This window comes from Enhydra lutris, unplaced genomic scaffold (assembly GCF_002288905.1).
Source record: "Enhydra lutris kenyoni isolate GAN:26980312 unplaced genomic scaffold, ASM228890v2 scaffoldscaffold85, whole genome shotgun sequence".
NCBI lineage: Eukaryota > Metazoa > Chordata > Mammalia > Carnivora > Mustelidae > Enhydra > Enhydra lutris.
The window spans coordinates 6,013,508-6,038,812 of record NW_019154169.1 but is presented as its reverse complement, the minus strand read 5'-3'; the positions used below and the strand labels follow the sequence as shown (position 1 = coordinate 6,038,812).

The following is a 25,305-nucleotide window of genomic DNA, read 5'->3' as shown; positions in this document are numbered from 1 at the left end:
ATTGTATCTAAAAAGTCATCACCAAACCTAAAGTCATGTGTATTTTCTCTTATGTTATGCTCTATGAGTTTTATAGTTTTGCATTTTACAATTAGAATTATGATCCATTTTGAATTAATTTTTGTTAAGGCTGTAAAACTCTTGTGTCTAGGCTTTTTTTTTTTTTTTTTGGCATGCAGATGCCTGGCTGTTCCAGCACCATTTGTTGAAGACTTTTTCCTCATTGTATTGCCTTTGCTGCTTTATCAAAGATTAGTATATGTGAGATGGTCTCTTTCTCGGCTCTCTAATCTGTTCCATTGACCTATTTGTCTATTTTTTCACAAATACACTATCTTTGTTACTGCAGTTTTACTGTCTAAGTCTTGAAGCTGGGTATTGTCAATCCTACACTTTTGCTCTTCTTCTTCAATATTGTGTTGGCTATTCTGGATATTTTGCTTTTCCATATAAAATTTGTAATTTCAGTCTTGTCTTTTATAGATTTTATTTATTTATTTGACAGAGAGAGAGACCACGAGTAGGCACAGAGGCAGGCAGAGAGAGAGACTGGGGGAAGCAGGCTCCCTGCCAAGCAGAGAGCCCAATGTGGGGCTCGATCCCAGGACCCTGGGATCATGACCTGAGCCGAAGGCAAGAGGTTAACCCACTGAGCCAACCAGGCGCCCCTATAATTTCAGTCTTTTGGTGAAACTGTTCTACTGGACTGTGAACTTCCACCAGTTTTCAGTTCCTCTCTCCCAATGTAGGACAGGATAGCTACAGTGGGGTGGAGTTGGGCATTTCTCTTCCACAGGTCAGTTAGATGCTACTAATCCCCAGTAGATTACTGGGGGCATGCCTTGTTATGACTGCTCTAGGTAGGTATATTTCAAAATAGTGACTTTCCCCTCCTCCTGCCAAAAGCACAGTGGGGATTCTTCTTCAATCTTTACTATGAGAACTTGGTTGGCCTCCTGGTGGTAAAACTCATAAAAATGGGGGGGTGTCCCCTATGACTGGGAAACCTTGGAATCTTTCATTCTCAGGTGTGTCCACACTGAGCCTCTTGCAATTTGTCCATTTTATAATGTTTAGGTTTTTCTACCCCTGTACTTATTCACACACAGCTTTCTGCCATTGTGTTTCTGCACTGCTAATTTTTTTGTAAGGACATGTTTTGATTCCCTTCTCATTTCCTTTTGTGTATTCTACAGGAATTTTCTTTGTAGTTACCATGGGGATTACTTATAATATCCTAAGGTTATAACAATCTATTTTAAATTGATACCAACTTCAACTGCAGATGAAAGCTCTACTCCTTTACAGGTTGGTATCTTTTTTACTGATAACACAAATTACATCTTTATATTTGTGTAGCCATTAAGATTAAATCTCATTAAGGAATTTGAGTTGCAAACCAATATTACAGTAGTTTTTATGTTTATCCATGTACTTATCAACTATCTTAGTATTTTTTAAAATCAGGCATCTTAGTATTTTTAATGGTTTCCAGGTACTGTCTAGCATCTTGTAATGCCTGATATTAGGAAATGGGAAATACACTATCCCCAAATTCCTAGCTTACCTGTAATATCTTCCTTAATTTCACCCTTTGACTCATGACTTTTGCCAAAAAACAAAACAGAAATCCCAAACATTTCCCAAACATACACACTTCCCAAAGATGTTAACAGCAACTAGGAGCACACAGGATTTCATGTTAAATTTGTTTGATTTATGCTCATATAAACCAGTTAAATGGGTTTTGTCTTTTTTTTTAAGATTTTATTTATTTATTTGACAGACAGAGATCACAAGTAGGCAGAGAAGCAGGCAGAGAGAGAGGAGGAAGCAGGCTCCCTGCCGAGCAGACAGCCCGATGCAGGGCTCGATCCCAGGACCCTGGGATCATGACCTGAGCCGAAGGCAGAAGCTTTAACCCACTGAGCCACCCAGGAGCCCCAGTCTTTTTGTTTTTCTTAACTGCATTGTTTTGATATGCTGCTGTGCATCGTGAGATGTCGGATTAGAAGGTTATAGTTAAGATGCAGACATGGTACTTGGAGGAGGTACCTCATAATAAAGTTACTCATTATATCCACATTGATTTTAGTATAGCATGTAACATATTATGTTTTTAATAAAAATATTTTATAAAAGATGATGCTGGGACTTGCTCAAATTCTAAACTGTTATGGAATTTAGATATATAAACTCCAGAATTTGCCACAGAATTATCTTTCGTTGCATTTCAAGAATCCCTCTTTATCCAACATCTACTTGTTTTCTCAGTTTGGATAGCACAGAATACTAAGTTAACCAAGTCAATAGGACTTCTGTTTTTTAGCAAGTGACTATCTAGAGCAAGAATTGACAATTTTTTTCTGTAATGGGGCAGATAGTAAATATTATAGGCTTTGCAAACCATTTTGTCTACTACAGGTACTCAATTATGTTATAGCGTGAAAGCAGCCAGACAATATATGAATTTATGTGGTTTTAATGACTTTATGAAACACTGAAGTTTGAATATCATATACTTTCATGTTACTTTTTTTTTTTTTTAATTTCAACCACTTTAAAATGTAAAAACCATGCTTAGCTTGCATGCCATACAAAAACAGGTAGTGGTCTAAATTAGTTTGCTCTCTCCTGATTTTCAGTGTGATAATAAGGTTTTATTTGAAGTATTTGATTTCTGGGATGCCTGGATGTCTATCGGTTAAGCGTCTGCCTTCAGTTTAGGTCCTTGCTCAGAGGAGGGCCTGCTTCTGCTTCTCCCTCTGCCCCTCCTGCCTGCTGTGTGTACCCGCACTCTAATAAATAAGTAAAATATCTAAAAAACAAAAAATGAAGTATTTGATTTCTGATTTCAGGTAATGGGTTCAGATTGTGAATACTGGTTTTATTTTAATAGACTGAAGAATAAGTTTGTGCTTTTAGTTCTATGATAATAAATTATGTTTTTGTGATCTAGTTATTTTGACATCAGGAGTATAAAAGATTCATAAAAACTGATGGTGAGCTTGTTATCTCATTCAATTTGGAAGTTCCTTAAATATTTGATAAATTTTGGCCATAACACTTGGTTTGGTGTTCTAAGTGCACCTATTTGACTACATTAAAACTTCTTCCCCCCTGCACTTATCATTTTACTCTATTAAGGGTTTATACCTCCTAATTCTGACAAATTACATTTTTCTACAAATACTGTATTCTTTGTCTAGATTTCCAATTATTAGTAAATATAATCTCCTAATCATGTCCATATTTCATGTATTCATCTGATTTCTATTTTTCTTCCTCAGAATTACCAGTTTGTATCTGTATTTTTTTCTGTCAAAGAAGTAATTTTATTTTCCTTGAATTGCTTTTATTTTTCCTAATACCTTTAATATATTTGAATGTAGTTTGCTGTTATTTGTTTTTTGTCTTGTACATTTAGTTCTTTATTAATAATCTCTTGGTAATTGACTATCAGCATCCCTAAAACCAGAAAATAGGTTCTTAACTAATAAAGAACAAACTGAAGGTTACTGGAGGTGAAGTGGGCAGGGAAAGGATTAAATGGATGATGAGAATACTTGATTGTTGAGAACAGTTGATGCGTTGAGCACTGGGTGTTTTTTGTTGGTGATAAATCACTAAATTCTATATTAGAAACTAATATTACACTGTATGTTAACTAAATGTAATTCAAATTAAAACTTGAAAAATACAAAACACCAGCATGCCCATTGGGCTATACTTTATCTGAATACAGATTTAGCTGCTCTCAGGTTTTTCTACATAATGTGTTCATTTTCATTCATTTAAATATAATTCAGGGATTGATTTCCTTCTGATTCATGTTATTTGGAAGGGTATTATCAATATTCAGATATTGGTGGCGATCACATTTTAGGTTTTTTTCCCATTTTGAAAAAGAATGTGACCCACATGTCTTTGGGTGGAAAGTGATTTGAGTAAATATTTCATATCTTTCCCTACTGTTTTGACAAATGAATTTTGTTATTCTCAATATGTAAATAGGTTTTTGGACAGGCATAAAATTATTGCACAGCATGAAATACAGGTGTAAATGTAGACTCATTCAACCATTCTTTTTCTTACTCGACTTTTATATCCTAGGATTTTTTTTTTTCCTTTTTAAAACTTCATGCTGAATAAGGAATAAATGTGGGTGAGAAGCTTTTCTACAAACATTTACACCTATTGGTCGTTTGATGTCAACTAAGGTGTATAACATGGTTAAAGTCCTTTCTACAAATAATAATAATGGTGGAGGTACTGATACTAGTATTATGTAACATCTGCTAGATAGTTACTACATGTTAGGAACAATCCCCCCTTTTTTCCCTTTGAGACAAAGAATGAGCTCAAGCAGGGGGGAAGTAGGGCAGAGGGAGAGAATTCCAAGCAGCTTCTCACCAAGCATGGAGCCCGACACGGGGCTTGATCTCACGACCCTGAGATGATGACCTGAGCCAAAATCAAGAGACAGATGCTTAACCAACTGAGCCACCCCAGTAACCGTCATTTAACGTTTTTGTTGTCATTGTTAAAGATTTCATTTCTTTATTTGAGGGAGAGAGAGAGAGGGTATGAGCAGGGTGAGGAACAGAGAGAGAAAGGAGGCGGCTCCCTGCTGAGCAGGGAGCCCGATGCAAGAGTTGATCCTGGGACTCTGGGATCACGACCTGAGCCAAAGGCAGAGACCCAAATGAGAGCCACCCAGGTGCCCCTCATTTTACATTTCTTAACTCATTTAATCCTCACAGCTATCCAACACATTACTGTGTGTGTACGTGTGTATGTACATTCATACATACAATTATACATATCAACTATAAAGCAGCACTTTTTCTATAAGTATTGCACGTATTTATGTATTTGGTTGAGTGTGTACACATTTATAAGCAAAAATAGTTTTTTTAAAAAAGGGTCTGGGGGGCGCCTGGGTGGCTCAGTGGGTTGGGCCTCTGCCTTCGGCTCAGGTCGTGATCCCAGGGTCCTGGGATCGAGCCCCGCATCGAGCCCCGCATCGGGCTCTCTGCTCGGTGGGGAGCCTGCTTCCCCCTCTCTCTCTGCCTGCCTCTCTGCCTATTTGTGATCTCTGTCAAATAAATAAATAAAAATCTTTAAAAAAAAAAGGGTCTGAAAGGATAAACCGATAACATGATTACAATGACAGAACTGAAACTACTGGCAATATTTTTCAAGGAGAAAATACTGAACAGTATTTTGACATTGAAATGTAATGTTTTTAAAGAAAAACAAACAAAAGCACTAATTTTGTATTTAGAAGGCAACTTTTATAACTGTAAAATTTCAGTGAGCACCATAGAGTATGTCAGTAATATTTAGCAAAATGATAATCTACCACAGAAAAGATTATTATGATACCATTAAAAAGAATGATAAACAGGTTATGGTATAGCATGCACATCATGATTACACTAAAGTCTGGAAGGATATGTTGTATAAGTTGAAAATAGTAATTTCTTTTTGGTAGGCTTACAAATAACCTACTTTTTTTTTCACTGTGTGTGTGAAGGTTTTGTTTGTATTTGTTTTGTTTCGTTTTGAAAACGTGAAAACTTTAGTGTTACAAAAGGGAAAGAAATAGAGCTGCCTTCAAAAACAGAGTTATAATTCTGCCAGGAATTAGAATATAGTCTATGTAATGTAACTTATAGTATGGTATTGGTAGAAATAGATCTATAGGGCAGAGCAATAGAAAAGATGGCTCTAAAACTAAGCTAACAAACTCAAACTCAAGCAGCATAAAACAATGGGGAGGAAAGAATTATTTAAGAACTAGTTTGAGACAGAATCTTTTTTGGAGGGAAGGGAGGTTTTACTTAAACCTTGAATTTACATTTTGAAATAGATTCAACAAATTATGTATACAAGAAAACGACAAATATGTTAGAAAAACATCGTTAACAGTGTTATGGGTTAAACTATGTTGAAGTCCGAACCTCTGGAACCTGTGAATGTGATCCTACATGGAAATAACGTCGTTGTGCAGATGTAATCAAAGTAAGGTCATAAGGGTGAGCCCTAATCCAATATGACTGATGTCCTGTATGAGTCTCCTCTTGTATACAAGACAGAGACAAATTTATACAGGGAGAATGAAATGTAAAGATCGAGGCAGAGATTGGAGTGATGCATTTACAAGACAAGGAATGTCACAGACTGCTATTAACAGAAGCCAGGAGAAAGACACGGAATAAAATCTTCCTCCGAAGGAACCAACCTTACCAAAAACTTTAATTTTGGATTTCAGAGCTCCAAAACTGTGAGAATACATTTCTGTCGTTTTAAGTCACCCCATTTTGGGGTACTCGGTACTTTGTTACAGTAGCCTAAAAAAACTACTACACTGTTTTGTTTTGTTTTTTTCCATTACCTGTTTTAAGTATATTGTTATAAAGATTATCAACAGAGCTTATCTTTCACCCAGTATGAATTCCTTCATGACGAATAAGGTCAGAGCGACTACCAAAGGCCTTTCCACATTCCTTACAGTCATAGGGTTTCTCACCAGTATGAATTCTTTGATGTCTAGTAAGGTTTGAGCCTTTATTGAAAGCCCTCCCACATTCATTACATTCATAAGGTTTTTCATCTGTATGGATTCTCTGATGTTGAATAAGTTCTGAGCTCTGAATAAAGGCCTTTCCACATTCCTTACATTCGTAGAGTTTCTTGCCTGCATGAATTCTATGATGGTTACTAAGTGTTGAGGCACTACTAAAGGCCTTCCCACATTCCTTACATTCATAAGGTTTCTCACCAGTATGCATTCTCTGATGTTGAATAAGCCTTGAGTGTTGAGTAAAGGCCTTCCCACATTCCTTACATTCGTAAGGTTTTTCACCAGTATGAATTCTCAGATGTGGAAAAAGTTGAGAACTCTTAGTAAAGGCTTTTCCACATACTTTACATTCATAGGGTTTCTCACCAGTGTGGATTCTCTGATGATCATTGAGGTTTGACCAATAATTAAAGGCTTTTCCACATTCCTTACATTCATAGGGTTTCTCACCAGTGTGAATCCTCTGATGCTGAGAAAAATATGAACTACAACTAAAAGCCTTGCCACATTCCTTACATTCATAGGGTTTTTCACCAGTGTGAATCCTCTGATGTCGAGTAACAAGTGAGCCACGGCTAAAGGTCTTCCCACACTCCTTACACTCATAGCTTTTGTCAGCAAAATGAGTTCTCTGATGTTGAATAAATTGTGAGTTCTGATTAAAGGCCTTTCCACATATCTTACATTCACAGGGTTTCTCTTCATTAACAGTTTTTTGATGTGGAGCAAGAAATGTGGGCTGAATAAAAGTGGGCATGTCTTCATGGGTAAATATTACTTGACTAAAATGTCTCTTCTTTAGGGATAATATCTTGGTCTCACACATAGATTCCAGATCTGAAAGAAATAAAAATGCGTGTGTTCATTTTTCCTATCTTGGGAGACTGAAACTTCTAAAAAAGAAAAAAGATTAAAGTAAAAATAGTATCTGGGAAAGTAAATGCTTAAACAGTTCTCAAATATGGCTAAGCGATTTTCAAAACTGGTAACAAAAGCATGGACATTGAGAGCCAAGAGAGGAAATTCAAGAGGGTGATTAGAGAAATAAATGCCCTCTATTCTGAAATTCTGATGTCAATCAGAATCACCTGAAACTTCCATAAATATACCCTATTCAGGGATACCCTCTGTATTTTACAGTGATTCTAATCATATATACATGTTTATAAGCATACACTCTCACACAAAGCACTATACTGAATATCTTAAAATTTGTGGATAATTGTTTGACCTACATAAGAAGACCACAGAGGAATAAGTGTGGTGAAATGGGGGCGTCTGGGTGGCTCAGTCGTTAAGCGTCTGACTTCAGCTCAGATCATGATCCCAGGGTCCTGGGATCAAGACCTGCATCGGTCTTCCTGCTCTGTGGGAAGCCTGCTTCTCCCTCTCCTACTCCCCCTGCTTGTGTTCCCTCTCTGGCTGTATCTCTCTCTATCAAATAAATTAAAAAATAATAATAATAAAATAAATGTGGTGAAATGTATGAATGGGGGGATACAGTCTGAAACTGTGCAAAGGGTGTGTTGTTGGCAAATCCATATTGGGGGATACCCTAGTCTAAGCTGCTGAATGAAACTGGCAAAAATGGTTTCAGGTAATTCTATGGATAGGGCTTGATATATTGGGGGTTCACTGAAAATAGTTTACCTTGGAATTCTCTGATGCTGACTTTGGGAGAGAAAGCAGGCAGCGTGAATATGAGAAAGAAGAATATATAAGAATGTATATAAGATATATATATATATGAATGAAATATACTGTGAGAAGATAGGTACTCCAAGTCCAATTTTTTGTCGTTCTGTACGTCTGCCATGAAAGCACTGCAAGTATTGATTCTGAGTTTACGAATTTCAGCAAGTAGGTGAATTCATACATATGGAATCTGTAATGAGTGTCAACTGTACAACTAATTTAAAGGGGGACAACTGGGTACCTGGGTGGCTCAGTGGGTTAAGCCTCTGCCTTTGGCTCAGGTCATGATCTCAGGGTCTCAGGTCATGATCTCAGGGTCCTGTGATCGAGCCCCGCATCGGGCTCTCTGCTCAGCGGGGAGCCTGCTTCCACCTCTCTCTCTCTGCCTGCCTCTCTGCGTACTTGTAATCTCTCTCTCTGTCAAATAAATGAATAAAATCTTAAAAAAAAGGGGGGGGACAATTTCTGTTAAAAATGACAGACTGGACCTTTGAGTTTTCCATTGCCTCTTCATGAATTCAGAGGAAAATTAGAGTGGAAGCTTAACAAGAGGGAAGAAAAACCTCACTAGGACAGTGAACACTGGAGAAGAGACAGTAACAATAAAATCTGGAAGCTAAGAAGCCAATGAATGAGTGATAAGTGAGTCTGCAGACCAGAGAAAGTCAAACTGAGCCTGCAGCAGATGAATTCCACAGCACTAATTCATAGTGCAGATCCCCTAAAATGAACAAAAACTGAAGGTATCAGGCATTTCTAATAGTGGGATACACAGAGAATGCTGAAAGCTAAAGAATGAATTCAAGATTGTATTACTAGTAAGACCCCTAGGATCCCTTCTCCCATCCCATACAGGATTATACTTCCTTATTCTCACAGAAAACTCAAAATATAGAAATATGGAACCAGAAGGAATCTGGATTCAGGAACATCAGGCATAGTTGTGGCTACCAGTACTGAATTAAGGACAAAGATTAACAGAAAATATATACACTTTTGATAAAATAAAGAATATATCTGGTCTTTGCTCCTGGTTCCCAGCACAGAGCCCCACAAACCACTGGAATTTCCTGACCGGAAAGTCTTTTGTTATTCACAAGCTCCTTTTGATCATACCTAAGTTTTCCTACTGCAGTGATTAGCTTCAAGGGAGGGTCTGGCCACTTATGACTACATAATCAATAAAAAACTCAGGGCAAGGATTGGGGTAACCTTCTGGTTACTAACTTCCTGGTTGGTAACTACATAATGTACCTGGAGGATAACACACTTCAATTTCTTGGTACCTCCTAGACTTCGCCCTGTGTTATATCTTCAGCTAACTTTTCATTGTATCCTTTACATAAAATGGCAATCATAAGTACAGTGCTTTTCATGAGTTTTGTGAGTTGTTCTTTTTGGTTTTTTAGTTTTGCAAGTTATTCTAATGAATTATCAAACCTGAGGAGGTATGTAAAACTCTAAACTTAGTCAGCCAGACAGAAATACGGGTAGCCTGGGGATCCTGGTTGCAACTAGTATCTGAACTGGTGGGCACCTTGCCCTTTAACTTGTGGAATCTGATGTTAACTCCAGGAAGTGTCAGAATTGAGTTAAAGTATAAGACATCCATTTGTTGCCAGAAAATTTGTCCAGGCCACAATATGAAATAACCCTGTTGACTTCACCCCAATTTAACCACCGGAACACTGATGATAACTCCCTCAACTAGGAATGAAAGTAAAGGTCTCTTCTCTCAGGAAGATTATGCATAAAAGACCAAGTTACCAAAAGTGGGCTGTCCTCAGTATATTAACCCAACCAGATCATCCTAAAATCAACAAGACCCAATCCCTACTACACAGAAGTTCCAATCATCTTTTTAGCATCTCATACTTAAAAATGAGCAGTAAGTCATTATTTATCAGACATTTGAGAAATGTTTCTTAACATGAAGAAGCGCCCAAAAGAGAAAAAAGTATCTGTGAGGAAACAGAGCAAGGAACACAAGAAAATGCCAAAACATATAATGAATAACCTCAGAGAGCTAACCAAATTAAAAGGGCTCAAGATGCTAAATAAAGGAACACTAAGAAAACATACACACACAAAATTCTTAGAAATTGATAATACAATAATGAAAATATATTTTTAAAAACCCCAAAAGTTTCTGTCTAATCTCAGAATGTACACAAAATTCTGGCTTTGTTTCTCAATTAACCCTGGAGAAATTATAGAGAATTGGTTTTATATGGAACTGATGCAAACTGTGAAATATTCTAGAGAGATTGAAGACTGGTGCAAACTTGTGTGTATTTGAGGGTGGAGGCTACTTGCCTGGAGAAATGGTAACAGGAGGCAAGGAGAGGATGGCCTGGTCGTAAGGTCTTTAAATTCTGATTTAGCCTTTCCCTGAAATGCTTTGGGATCAATGTTGCCTGTGCCTTTATGACAGAAACTGGTGGCAACTGCTCAAGCAGCTAAGTAGGATAACCTAATGGTAAAGAAAAAGTCCTGCTGCACAGAAGAATATGGCGGACCATCTGCTCTCAGGCATCTGCTCCTCTACCTTCTCAGCTATTAAAACCCCTAGAGCTGGTGGATTACAAAAAGAGAAGGCATACTCTTCCTGTAGATGCTGCTGCTTTGTGAATGTTGAAAGAGCAAACCCTGATGAGAAGAATTACCTGGTAGAGCAGTAGCAAATAAAAGTTATCAGTGGTGAATCCTGAGGTCTTAGGGCTTGTCATCCTGAGCTTATCTCCTCCCACTTCTTAAATCTACCTGGAAGGGAACAGGCCTGGATCTATCTCTTGGCCCCTCCCCAGGCACACTGCCACACAAGGTGATTGATATCCCCTTGGGAACATGAACTCACAGGCCAAAATGGCCACACACCAGAGGGTACAACTGTTGTTGAAATAGACCACAAACTACCATGATCATCTTGACAGATACAGAAAAATTGTAGGATGTGGCCAACATCAACACCAACATCATAAATATATGATAACTCTGACCAAATTAGCACTACAAAGTAATACTGTAACTTGGTAAAAGTTATCAGAACTATGGCAAAAACTGAAGTGAAGAACTTCAGATATGCTCCTTAAAAGATGGGGAAAAAGAAATGGATGCCCATTACCAATGTTACCAATTAAGACAGTCCCGGCTACCATTATAAGCAAGGAAATAACAAGTATGAGGACTGTAAGGGAAGTGATAAATCTAACAATATGCAGATAATATGATGATCAAACTAGAAAAACCAAGAGAATAAAAAATTAACTTCAGTAAAGTTGTTGGATATTAAAGATCACTTACAAAAATAGTATTTTGAGTAACATTAGCAAGATGGTGGAATAAGTGCTAGATTCTCCTGACTCCCACAAACACATCAACTCAACAGCAATACATGGATCAATTCCCTTTGTGAGAAATCTAGAAACTCATTAAGAGAATCCTGTACACTAGGCAAGGGTAAAGCCAGCCATATCAAAACTAGTAGGAAAACTGGAGACACCTTCTCACCATGATCCCCATTCATGGGATAGTGCCATACAACTGAGAGGAAACCTCCAGCTTCTCCCTGAATAGAAAAGAAGTTGGAGTGCACATCTAATGACTCCACTTTTCTGAGTGCTGCCTGACTGTCTTGGAGGCTTGATCAGACCTGGCATACCCTAGGCCCCAGGGACTACAAAGAACAGAAGCACTGGTTTGAACTAGCATGCAGGCACTCACCACAGCTCCTTTCCCTGCTCAGTGCAGAGTGAGTGGGAGGAAAACTTCAGCTCCCAGCTTCTCCCTGGAGAAGGAAAGAGGTGGACTGTGTGTCAAACATTCCGACTTTTCTGGGGTTTGCCTAAGGGACTGGCTTCTATCTCATCAGTCTCAGTGCTGATGGGACCCAGTAGATTCAAGATATCTGAGGGCCACCAAGAACAAAGACGGCAGTTTGAACTAGCACACAAACTCACCATAGCTCCTCCTCCTGGCCTACTGCCAAATGAATGGGTGGAAAACTCCAGCTCCAGCTCCCACCATCTCCTTGAGATGAAAAGAGTTGGACCTTGCATCCAATTTTCTAACTTCTCTGGAAGCTACCCAAGAGACTGGCTTCTATCTCACTATCTCAGGACCTGGCACACAGTGGGACCCCCCCACCCAGGGACAACAAAAAACAAAGGGAGTATTTTAAACTAGCATGAAGGCACTATAGCTCTTCTCCTAGTTTAATTCATAGCAAATGGGAGAAAAACCCCAGCTCCCAGTTTCTTCCTACAGGGGGAAAGAGTGCATCAAATATTTCAACTTTTCTGGGGATTACTTGAGGGACTGGCTTCTATCTTGGAGCCCTGGAGGGATCTGGCATATTTTAGAAACTGGGAGCCACTGAGAACAAAAAAGGTGAATCGAACTAGCATGCAAACAATTGCCATAGCCCTTTCCCCCATTCTAGAGCAGAGCTGGCAAGCAAACCACTCCAGCTTCCACATTCTTTCTGGAAAGGGAAAGAACCTGAACCACACATCCAATGTTCTAATTTCTTCAGGATTTACATAAGGAATTGGTGCTGATGAGACTTGGCATACTCTAAACACCTGGAAGTCACTAATAAAGATGGTGGTTTAAACTAGCATGAATGTTTGAAAGGCTCACAGAAGCTCCGACTGGTGAAGGTCTTCTCTTCTATGAGGCTAATTCATAATGAACAGGACAAGTGGCATTTTTTTTAAACATGTAGATCCCAACACAAAAAATCAAGGAAATAAAATGAAGAAATAGAGAAACATAATCCAAAGAAGGAAATAAAATAAAGCTCCAGAAAATTACCCTAATAAAATATAGGAATTATCTGACAGAGAATTTTAAATTACCATCATGAAAATGCTCAATGAGCTCAGGAGAACAAGGCATGAGGAAAGTGAGAATTCCAACCACGAGACAAAAAATTTGGAAAAAAAAAAAAAAAGAAAGAAAAAATCTTGGAGCTGAAGAATGCAATAACTTATCTGAAAAAAAAAATTTTAAGTTTTTTTTTATTTATTTCTTTGACTGAGATCACAAGTAGGCAGAGGCAGGCAGAGAGAGAGGGGGAAAGCAAACTCCCCACTGAGCAGAGAGTCCAACGTGGGGCTCCATTCCAGGACCCTGAGATCACGACATGAGCCGAGGGCAGAGGCCTAACCCACTGAGTCACCCAGGTGCCCCTGAACTGAAAATTTCAATAAATGAACTGAACATTCAACAGACTAGAGCAAGCAGAAGACAGAATCAGAGAATTCAAAGACAGGTCTTTTGAAATTATTCAATCAACAGAACAAAAAGAAAAGAGAATAAAAAGGAGTGAAGAAAGTTTAAGGTTCTTATGAGGCACCAAGAATGGCCCAATATACACATAGGAGTTAGAGGCAGAGAAAGAACAACAAAACTTACTCAAATTAGTAATGGATAAAAACTTCCCAAATCTGGGGAAGGAAATGGACATCCAGACTCAGGAAGCCACAGTATTCCAAAAAAGATGCACACAAAGAAATGCACACCAAGACACACTCTATCACACTGAAACATCATTATAATGTTTTTGTTAATAGTCAAAGGCAAAGAGGGGTGTCTGGCTCAGACAACTGTCTGGCTCAGATGGAAGAGTATTCAACTCTTGATCTTGGGGTTGTGAGTTCAAGCCCCATGCTGGGGGTAGAGATTACTAAAAAAGTAAAATAAAAACTTCAAAGGCAAAGAGAATTTTGAAAGCATCAAGAGATGACAAACTGTCTTATACAATGGAACCCCCATAGAACAATGAATAGATTATTTAGCAAAATTTCGAAGGCTGGAAGGGAGCTGGATGATATATTCAAAGTGGTGAAAAAAAAAAAACAATTGTCACTCAAGAACATTATACCCAGAAAAACTTTCTTCATGAACAAAGGAGAGACTTTTCCCAGACAAACAAAACCTGAGGGAGTTCATCACCACTAGACCTGCCTAAAGAAAGTTTTCAACACAAAACATAAGGATGGTAAACAGCAACATAAGGGAATAAAAAAGCATAAAAGTTCTGTTTGTAAAAGCAAATATATAGACAAACACAGAATACTGTAATACTGTTACACAGGGGCTAGTATAAAATTAAAAAGGTAAAAGTATTGTAAATAACTACACATAAAAATATATTAATGGATATACTGATAAACTATAAATAGATTAAATTACAACATTGGTAACACAATATATGGGAGAATAAGAATTAAGTGTTTTGTATGTGATTGAAATAAGTTCTCAGTTTAAAACATATTGTTACAAGATATTTTATGAAAGCCCCAGTATAACCATAAAAAGAAAATACTTATAAAGATTACAAAAAAGAAAAATAGAAAGGATTCAAAGCATATCAATGCAAAAATAAATAAATAAAAGCAAAAAGACAGAAAAAAAGAAAAAGAGGGGCAAAAGAACTACAAGAACAGAAAAACAACAAATAGTAACAGTAAATCCTTCCCTATCAATAGTAACTTTAAGATTTCACTTATTTATTTGAGAGAGAGAGAGATCACAAGTAGGCAGAGAGGCAGGCAGAGAGAGATGAGGAAGCAGGCTCCCCACCAAGCAGAGAGCCCAATGTAAGGCTCAATCCCAGGACCCTGAGGTCACAACCCAAGCCGAAGGCAGAGGCTTTAACCCACTGAGCCACCCAGGGGCCCCTCAATAGTAACTTTAAACATAAGTGGGTTAAACTTCCCAATCAAATGTCATAGTGGCTGAATGGATAAAATAAGATCCAATTATATGCTGTCCTCAAGAGACCCACTTTAGATTCAAGGACACACATATCAGTTGAAAGTGAAGAAACAGAAAAAGATATTCCATGTAAATGGTAACCTAAAGACAGCTAGGGTGGCTATACTTACATCTGACAAAACAGGCTTTAAGTAAAAAACAGTCAAAAGAGAAGAAAGACATTATATAATAATAAAAGGCTCAATTCACCAGGAAGACACAGCAATCATAAATACATACAGATCCAACAGCAGAGCACATACATAAAGCAAACACTGACAAAACTAAAGTGAGACATAGACCAAAATAATTGGACACTTCAATGGCCTACTTGCAATAATAGAAAAAACAACCAGACAGAAAATAAACAGTGACTTGAAAACTACCATAGATCAAATGGATCTAACAGACCTATACAGAACATTTCACTCAGTTGTAATAAGATAGATGCTTATCAAGTGCACATGGAATGTTCTCGAAGACAGATCATATATTAGGTGACAAAACAAGTCTTTTAAGAAATTTAAGAAGAATAAAATCATTCCAAGTATCTTTTCTGACGACAGTGAATGAAACTAGAAATCTATAGCAGAATGAAAACTAGAAAATTCACAAATATGTTGAAATTAAACAATATACTTTTGAATAAGCAATTGGTCAAAAAGAAATAGAGAAATTAAAAAATAGCTTGAGACAAAAGAAAACATATTTATGAGATGAAGAAAAGGCAGTACAAAGAGGGAAGTTTATAGTTCCTACATTAAAAAATAAGAAAAATCATAAATATATGACCTTACACCTTAAGAAACAAACTAAACCCAAAGTTGGCATAAGGAAGGAAATAATAAATTTTAGAGCAGATATAAACCAAATAAAATAGAAAAACAGGAAGGATCAATGAAACTAAGAGTCTACTGAAAAAATAAATAAAATTGATAAACTTTTAGTTATAGTAAGAAAAAAGAGGAAACTCAAATAAATAAAATCAAAAATCTATAACTGATGTTACAGAAATTAAAAGGATCATTAAGAGGCTAGTATGAACAAGTAGATAACCTGGAAGAAATGGATAAATTCCTAGAAATATATAACCTACCAAGGCTGAATCATAAAGAAAACAGGAAGTCTCAACAGACCTAGAACTAGTAAGGACATTAACTCACAATAAAAAATCTCTCAATGCAGGAGGCCTGGGTAGCTCAGTCAGTTAACTGTCTGCCTTCAACTCAGGGCATGATCCCAGGGTCATGGGTTAGAGCCCTGTACTGGGCTCCCTGCTCAGTGGGAAGTCTGCTTCTCCCTCTGCCCCCACCCCATGCTCTCTCTCTTCAATAAATAAATAAAATCTTTTAAAAAAGAAAATTTCTCAATAAAGAAAAGCCCAGGGCCAGATGGCATCATTGGTGAAGTCTACCAAACATTTAAATAATAATAATAATGCCAATCTGGGGGTGGGGAAGGGCTGCCAATCCTAAAACTCTTCCAAAAAACTGAAAAGGAGAGAACACATTCAAACTCATTTTACGAAGCCAGCATTACCCTCATGCCAAAGCCAGATAAAACACACCATAAAAAAGAAAACAACAGGCCAATTCCCTAATGAATATTGATGCAAAAATTCTCAACAAAATACTAGTAAACTAAATTCAACAGCACATTAAAAGGATCGTATACCATGACCAAGTGGAATTTATCCCTCGGAAGCAAAGATAATCCAACACGCAAAATCAGTTAATGTGATATACCACATTAAGAGAATGAAAGATTGGAGTGCTTAGGTGGTTCAGTAGGTTAAGTATCTAACTCTGGCTCCAGTCATGATCTCAGGGTCCTGGGATTGAGCTCCTGCGTCTGGCTCCTTGCTCAGTGGGGACTCTGCTTTTCCCTCTCCCTCTTTCCCCATTTGTGCTCTGTCTCTCAAATAAACAAATAAACATCTTTTAAAAAAAGAGAGAATGAAGGATAAAAATTACATGATCATCTCAACAGATGCAGAAAAAACATTTGATAAAATTCAACACCTTTTCAGGATGAAAAACCCTCAATAAACTAATAACATGGATATTATCTTAACATAATAAAGGCCACATATAAAAAGTGCACAACTAATATCATACTTGATGAAAAACTGAAAACTCTCCCTCTAAGATCATGAAGGAAAAACACCCACTCTTGCCACTTCTATATCTGGTATACAGAAAACTCTAAAGACTTCACATAAAAACTGTTAGAACTAATAAACCATTAAGTTAGGGTTTCAGTTTGCAGTTTCAGGACACAAAATCAATATATAAAAATTAGTTGTTTCTTTACACTGACAATAACCTGGAAAAGAAATGAGAAAAACTATCTCATTTATAATAGCATCAAAAGGAAAAGGACTATTTAGAAACACACATAACCGATGAGGTAAGAGACTTGTACAATGAAAACTGCAAAACACTGATGAAGAAATTAAAGATACACAAGATAATGGACAGCTATTCTGTGTTCGTGGATTAGAAGAATATTGTACTGGGTGTGGTGCAAAAACAATGAATACTATTACGCTGAAAATAAATTTAAAAATGTAAGAAAAAAAAGAAAAATATTGTGAAAATGTCCATACTCCCAAAACAATCTACTGATTCAATGCAATCCCTATCAAAATCCCAATAGCATTTTCTATAGAAATAGAAAAAAAAAATCCAATGAGCCAAAATAATCTTCAGAAAGTACAACAAAGTTAGAGGCTTCACATTTCCTGATTTTAAAATATAAAGCAGCAGTAATTAAAACAGTATGGTACTGGCACAAAGACATACATATAAGTCAACAGAACAGAAGAGAACAAATAAATTCATATATACACAGTCAATTAATATGCAACAAAGATGCCAAGACTACATAACAGAAAAAGGAAAGTTTCTTTAACAAATGATGATGGGAAAACTGAACATCCACTGCAAAATTTGGCCTTTATCTTATCCCATACAGAAAAATCACCTCAAAATGTACTAAAGACTTAAACATGAGACCTGACACTATAATGCTTCACATAAGGGAAAAGTTTCATGACACTGGTCTTATTGATGATTTCAGGATATGACACCAAAAGCAAGACAACAAAAGCAAACAGACATACAGGACTACATCAAATTTAAAAGCTTGTGCACAGCAAAGGAAACAAAAGTGTGAAAAGGTACTTATGGAATGGGAGAAAATATTTGCCAACCATGTATCTAATAGTGGTTAATTTCTAAAATATATAGCAAAAGAACCAAACTGATTAAAATATAAGTTGAGAACGTGAATAGACGTTTTTCCAAAGAAAATGTATAAATGGTCAAGAAGTATATGAAAGTTGCTCAAAAATCTCAAATCATTACAGAAGCATAAATCAAAACCATGAAGAAACATTGCCTATTACTTTTAGGATGGCTGTCATTAAAACAAACAAACAAACAAAAAAACAAGTCACAAATACTGGTGAAGACTCAAAGAAATTGGAATTCTTGTACACTATTGGTGGAAATGCAAAATGGTGCAACCCTCTGAAAACAGTATGAGGAGGTTCCTTAAAAATTAACAACAGAACTATCATATGATCCATCAATCCCACTTCTGGGTATTTATCCAAAAGAAATCAGGATCTTTTTTCTTTTTTTAAGATTTTATTTATTTATTTGACAGAGAGATCACAAGTAGGCAGAGAGGCAGGCAAAGAGAGAGAGGGGGAAGCGGGCTCCCTGCTGAGCAGAGAGCCCGATGAGGGGCTCGATGCAGGGCTCAATCCCAGGACCCTGAGATCATGACCTGAGCCGAAGGCAGAGGCCTTCCCCACTGAGCCACCCAGGCACCCCGTTTGAAATCAGGATCTTGAAGAGATATTAGCACTCATGCGTTCATTGCAGTACTACTCATAATAGTCAAGATGTGAAAACAACCTAAATCCACAGATGGATGAGTGGATAAACAAAATGTGTTATATATTTATAATGGAATATTTTTCAACCTTAAAAAGAAGGAAATCCTTCCATATGAAACAACATGAAGACACTAAGCTACATGAAATAAACCAGTTATAGGACAAATACAGCATTATTTGACTTATATGAGATATCTATAAAGGGCAAAACTCACAGAACAAAAGAGCAGTTACCAAGAGTAGTTGGTTACTAAGGGCTGGGGTTATAAGGAAACAAGCAGTTGCTAACCAGTAAGTATAAAGCTTTAATTATGCAAGGCAAATAAGTGCTAGAGATCTGCTATACAATACGGCGCCTAAAGTTAACAATATTTATTATACACTTAAAAATTTGTTGAGGGTTGGGAGGCCTGGGTGGCTCAGTTGGTTAAGCAGCTGCCTTCCGCTCAGGTCATGATCCCAGCGTCCTGGGATCCAGTCCCACATCGGGCTCCTTGCTCGTCAGGGAGCCTGCTTCTCCCTCTGCCTCTGCCTGCCATTCTGTCTGCCTGTGCTCGCTCTCTCTCCCTCTCTCTGACAAATAAATAAAATCTTTAAAAAAAAAAAATTTGTTGAGGGTAGATCTCATGTTAAATGATCTTATCACAATTAAATTTTTTTAAAGATTTTATTTATTTGAAAGAGACAGAGAGAGGGACAGCAAGCACGAGCAGAGGGAAAGGGCAGAGGAAGAGGAAGCAGCAGACTCCCTGACGAGCAAGGAGCTGGACATGGGGCTTGATCCCAGGATCCTGAGATCACGACCTAAGTCAAAGGCAGATGCTCAACCAATTGAGCCATCCAGGTGCCCTTCACAATTAAATTTAAGAAGAATAAAAAGCAATTGTATGAATTTACACCCTATCAGCAGCTTGAAGGTGCTGTTCTACATTGTCATCTATTCTTACTAATGTCAGACTTAAATATTTGCCCATGTTACAGATGACATAATGGTATTCCACTGCATTTCCCTGATAATAAAATTAAACTTTCCACATGTTAAAAAAAAAAAGCTTATAGTACTTCTCTGTACCAACAATACCAATTAGAAAACTGTAGATGCTTACAATCTACTTGAAAAATCTAGAAAGTAACTGAACAAAGAACGAAAAATTGCTATGAAGAACAAGTTATAAGTAATTTGTCTGGTGGAAAGACAGCCTGAAGGTTACAAATTTTTATTCTCTAAGACAGTAACTAGTTTTTGTATCCACGTTAGTGATGTGATTCCTGCACTGTAATATAATTACATATATATATGTATACAATTATAATATAAACTCAGAGTCTCCCAGACAACTTGAACCAGCTTTACCATTCCTCTCATTCTCTCATTAGTGAGCTAAATAAATCTTTCAAATGTGCTTATCATATATTTAGAAGAATCATCTTTAATTTTTGAATAATTATACTTTTGAAATGTTTTGAAAATGTTATACTCTTGACAATTCTGAAGGTCCCACTGAGATGTCCAAATGGACTTATTTGCAGGAGGCAATAAAGTGTGACTTGAGAAGTGTATCTCATGGGCTATTTAAGGCCCATTTTCTTTTTGGCTGCCTCAGTAAATCCCAAGCAGCAATAAAATGCTACTTTAATTCACTTTCTCTCCACTACACCCTCCTCAATGCATCTTAGGTTTTGTTTTTGGGTTAAGTCTAGTTTTGCTTCTGGTTTGTGCAAGGCTGGTAAGTTATAGTGATCAGGAATCTGATTTTATGGTAATTTCTTTTTTTTTTTTTAAGATTTTATTTATTTATTTGACAGAGATCACAAGTAGGCAGGGAGGCAGGCAGAGAGAGAGGAGGAAGCAGGCTCCCCGCCGAGCAGAGAACCCGATGTGGGGCTCGATCCCAGGACCCTGAGATCATGACCTGAGCAGAAGGCAGAGGCTTTAACACACTGAGCCACACAGACGCCCCGATTTTATGGTAATTTCTATAGGGATAATGGAAATCTGTTCCAGTTATCTGGGAATCCCTTCATTCTCTGTTAACTGAGATGACAGAGAATTTGAATTATTATCTTCCTGTGGGTCTGTTTATAATATTTTGTGCCTCCTGGAAAGGAAAATATATCTTGGGAAATCTGCATTGGTGAGTTCTTTAGTTCTTTGTTTATTCTATCTTATGGCTAAATTATAAAACTAAAGTTGTATCTACAGTTGAGAAAAGCTTTTTTTGTTGTTTTATCTTCAAACTTTTTTTTTGAGATATAACTGATAAAAATCCTTTACCTACTAATAGGATAAGGGTGAAATATTTTCCTACTTCCAGAAGGTATTAATAAACTTAATTATGAAGGGTCATAACTTAAAGGAGCTCACACCAAAAGCACACGCAACCAAAGAAAAAATAGATAAACTGGTTCTCGTTAAATTTAAAAATTTGTGCTTCAAAGGACAAAATCAAGAGGGTGAAAACATACCTACTAAATGGGAGAAAATACTCGTAAATCATATGATTGATAAGAGACTTGTGTCTAGAATATATAATTAACTCAAAACTCAGTAAAAATAAGACAAACAACCCAATTAAAAAATGGACAAAATCATTACCTATCATCTCACCTGAACAAAGGCCTCTTGTCAGCTCTCTTTCAACCATCCAGGGTTCTTTTCCTTGTTCCAATAAGGAAATCACAGCTGGCTTAGAATTGGAAAGTCCTGATCACAAGAAAAGACACGGGACATTGTTATGCTGTGGGTGTCCCAGAAATCAGATGCAGTCCCTTGGTGATCAAGAAAAAGATGCCACTATAGGAAGGACCAGAGAAAGATGAAGATGAAGCTTCAACCCACTGAAGGTGCTCATTTCCAACTCTTCCATTCCATTCCATTCCATTCCAACTCAAACCATTCCTTGAGGAACAGGGAGCAGAAATTTAGCTGGTTACTTGAAACAAATAATTCATAATGGAGAAAGGAGACATTCCGAAGGGCAGACTCTGAATTTTGGGGGATAGTTATTCTTACCCACTGAAACCAGGTTGCTGAAATTCTCCAACATCACTTCTTTGTATAAATTCATCTGACCAGAATCCAGGCATTCCCATTCCTCCTGAGAGAAGTTTATAGATACATCCCTGAACATCATTGACCCCTGAAACAACAAACATGCTTTCACAGTAGAAGGAGATTAAAGAAAAAAAAAAAAAAAAAAAAAAAAAAGATGGTGAGGCACCTGGGTAGCTCAGTCAGTTAAGTGTCTGCCTTCAGCTCAGATCTTGATTCCAAGGTCCTAGGATCAACCCTTACATCACGCTCTCTGCTCTGTGGGGGAGCCTGCTTTTCCCTTTGCCTCTGCCTGCTGCTCCCCGTGATTGTGTGTGAGCTCGCTCTCTCAAATAAATAAATAAAATCTTAAAAAGAAAAAAGATGGTAGTAGAAATGGTACTAGAGCTTATTAAACAAACTAAAGGGACTGGAACTCTATTATATCAGTAGAAAACATATCTTTTGTGTACAGAGGGATATAATCAAGGAACATGCAAGTAAACTTTTCCTACAACATAAAATAGCAATCATTCAGCTCAATGCTCGATGCCTGGCTATAGTGAAGTGTGCATATATGTGAATCCTTTCCCCCTTCCCATATTTTTCCTTTAAGACCCCAAAGAGGGAACAATGTGATGTACTTAAAAAAAAAATCTTATGATACATTTTGGAGTAAAATTTCAGAATATCAAGGAAAAACAGAACTTTCTAAAAGCTTGCAGGAAGAAAACATAGATCACATAAAAATTTTTAGGAATTAAAATCACAGTGGACTTTTCAACAGCTCCACCTGAAGAAAAAAAAAGTGATTCCTTTAACATTACAAATGAAAATGAATTCTGGCCTAGAATTCTATACCCAGTCAAAGCTAGTGTGAAGATTATATACCGAGCGAGATTAAAAACAAACTGGTGTGAAGATTAAGTCAGCATACTTCTAGATCTGCAGGGAAAGATAAAATTATCTCTCAGTAGCTTTTTTTTTTTTTTTTAAGATTTTTAAAAATTTATTTGACAGAGAGAGAGAGATCACAAGTAGGCATAGAAGCAGGCAGGGGGTTGGGGGGGAAGCAGGCCCCCCACCGAGCAGAGAGCCTGACGCGACGCAGGCCCAATCCCAGGACTCCAAGACCATGACCCAAGCCAAAGGCAGAGGCCCAACCCACTGAGCCAGCCAGGCAACCCTCTGAGTAGCTTTTAAAAGAAACTCCTGGGGGCGCCTGGGTGGCTCAGGGGGTTAAGCCTCTGCCTTGGGCTCAGGTCATGGTCCCAGGGTCCTGGGATCGAGCCCCGTGTGGGGCTCTCTGCTCAGCAGGGAGCCTGCTTCCTCCTCCTCTCTCTCTGCCTCCCTCTCTGCCTACTTGTGATCTGTCAAATAAAAAAAAAAAAATCTTAAAAAAAAAAAAAAGAAAAGAAACTCCTAGCCTACATGCTCCTTCAAAAGTAGGGAGTAGGGCTGCCTGGGTGGCTCAGTGGGTTAAGCCTCTGCCTTTAGCTCAGGTCATGATCTCAGGGTCCTGGGATCGAGTCCCACATCGGGCTCTCTGCTAGGCAGGGAGCCTGCTTCCTCCTCTCTCTCTCTCTCTCTCTACTTGTGATCTCTCTGTAAAAAAAAAAAAATTTTAAAAAAAAAAAAAAGTAGGGAGTAAATTAAGAAAAAGAAAGATACTATATTCAGAAATTACAAAACTAACATGAGAATACATGACAAGGTCCCAAGTGTAACTGTGAAAGGCAAGTTCCAGGATAATATCTGGCAGAACTAGAGAGCAATGTCTAGGAACAAGAAGATAAAGGACTATGGGAAAGAGGTCTCCAAGGAAAAATAAAGACCTAGTAAGTTTGATCATACGGAAGATATTTTTGATAGGCAACTGGAAGCAACGTTGGTAGATTTGGGGGAAAAAAGAGCAACACATATATGGAAAAAGACAAATGAAGAAACAAAGTCATCTACCCTCAGAAAATTGTAAAAGTTGTACTGAAAAGAATTTAGGCTCTGGTGTACTACTCAGATTAATAATATCTGTGAGGTCCTAATTACATGAGTATCAGTGATTTAAAGAAAATTGTGATATAATTCTTCTACAGGAACAGGAAGCGAGAAATGTGATATGGGAAATCTCAACCCTTATTTACCTCAAGAAAGTCACCAAGAAATGTCTATAAAAAGAATAGCAATGGGGGTGCCTGGGTGGCTCAGTCAGTTAAGTATTTGATTCTTGATTTTGGCTCAGAGATGTGAGATCCAGCCCAGTGTCAAGCTCTGTGCTATGTGTGGGGCCTGCTTCAGATACTCTCTCTCCCCCTCTGTCCTACCCCATCCAAATAAATAAACAGCATATCTTTAAAAAAACAGCAATGTAGGAATATGAATTAGAAATACAGGGAAAAGGGGGTACCTGGGTGGCTCAGTTAGGCATCTACCTTTAACTCAGGTCATGATCTCAGGGTCCTGGGATCAAGGCCCACATCGACCTGCCTGTTCAGTGGGGACTCTGCTTCTCCCTCTTCCTCTCCATCTGCTCCTGACCCCACTCATGCTCTCTCTCTCTCAAATAAATAAATAAAATCTTAAGAAAAAAAAAAAAGAAAAGAAAAGAAGAAAGAAATATAGGGAAAAGGACACCTGGCTGACTCAGTTAGTGTGGAATGAGCAACTCTTGATCACGTGGTTGGGAGTATGAGCCCCACATTGGCTATAGAGATTACTTAAAAATTAAAAACAAAACAAAAGAAATGTAGGAAAAGTGCCAAGAGAAACAGGAAAAAATCTGAAGGTAGCCACCTGAGGGGAGTAGGATTGGGTACTGGGACAAAGCCCTGACATTTTTTATTAAGTCTTAAAATTTCTTGAATTTTGGGGCGCCTGGGTGGCTCAGTGGGTTAAAGCCTCTGCCTTCGGCTCAGGTCATGATCCCAGGGTCCTGGGATCGAGCCCCGCATCGGGCTCTCTGCTCAGCAGGGAGCCTGCTTCCTCCTCCCTCTTTCTCTGCCTGCCTCTCTGCCTACTTGTGATCTCTGTGTGTCAAATAAAATAAATAAAAAAATCTTTAAAAAAAAAAAAATTTCTTGAATTTTTTTGAATGCAAAACTGGTTAAACATTAATTTAAAATATCACTATTGGGGTGCCTAAGTGGCATAGTAAGCTAAGTGTCTAACTCTTTTTTTTTTTTAAAGATTTTATTTATTTATTTGACAGAGATCACAAGTAGACAGAGAGGCAGGCAGAGAGAGAGAGAGAGAGAGAGGGAAGCAGGCTCCCTGCTGAGCAGAGCCCGATGCGGGACTCGATCCCAGGACCCTGAGATCATGACC

The 25,305-nt window shown here is 37.7% G+C and overlaps 1 protein-coding gene and 1 pseudogene across 2 annotated transcripts in view; one reads left to right on the top strand and one right to left on the bottom strand.

The window, feature by feature from the left end:
- LOC111161452 overlaps positions 1 to 25,305 on the top strand; it is a 637,630-nt pseudogene that overhangs the window by 31,095 nt on the left and 581,230 nt on the right. The window lies entirely within an intron of this gene.
- Positions 1 to 25,305, bottom strand: part of LOC111161451 — a 678,116-nt gene that overhangs the window by 253,954 nt on the left and 398,857 nt on the right. Inside the window, 2 exon segments of the mRNA XM_022525111.1 lie at positions 6,451 to 7,288; positions 12,481 to 12,493. Of these exon segments, the coding sequence (XP_022380819.1) occupies positions 6,451 to 7,288; positions 12,481 to 12,493 (851 nt within the window).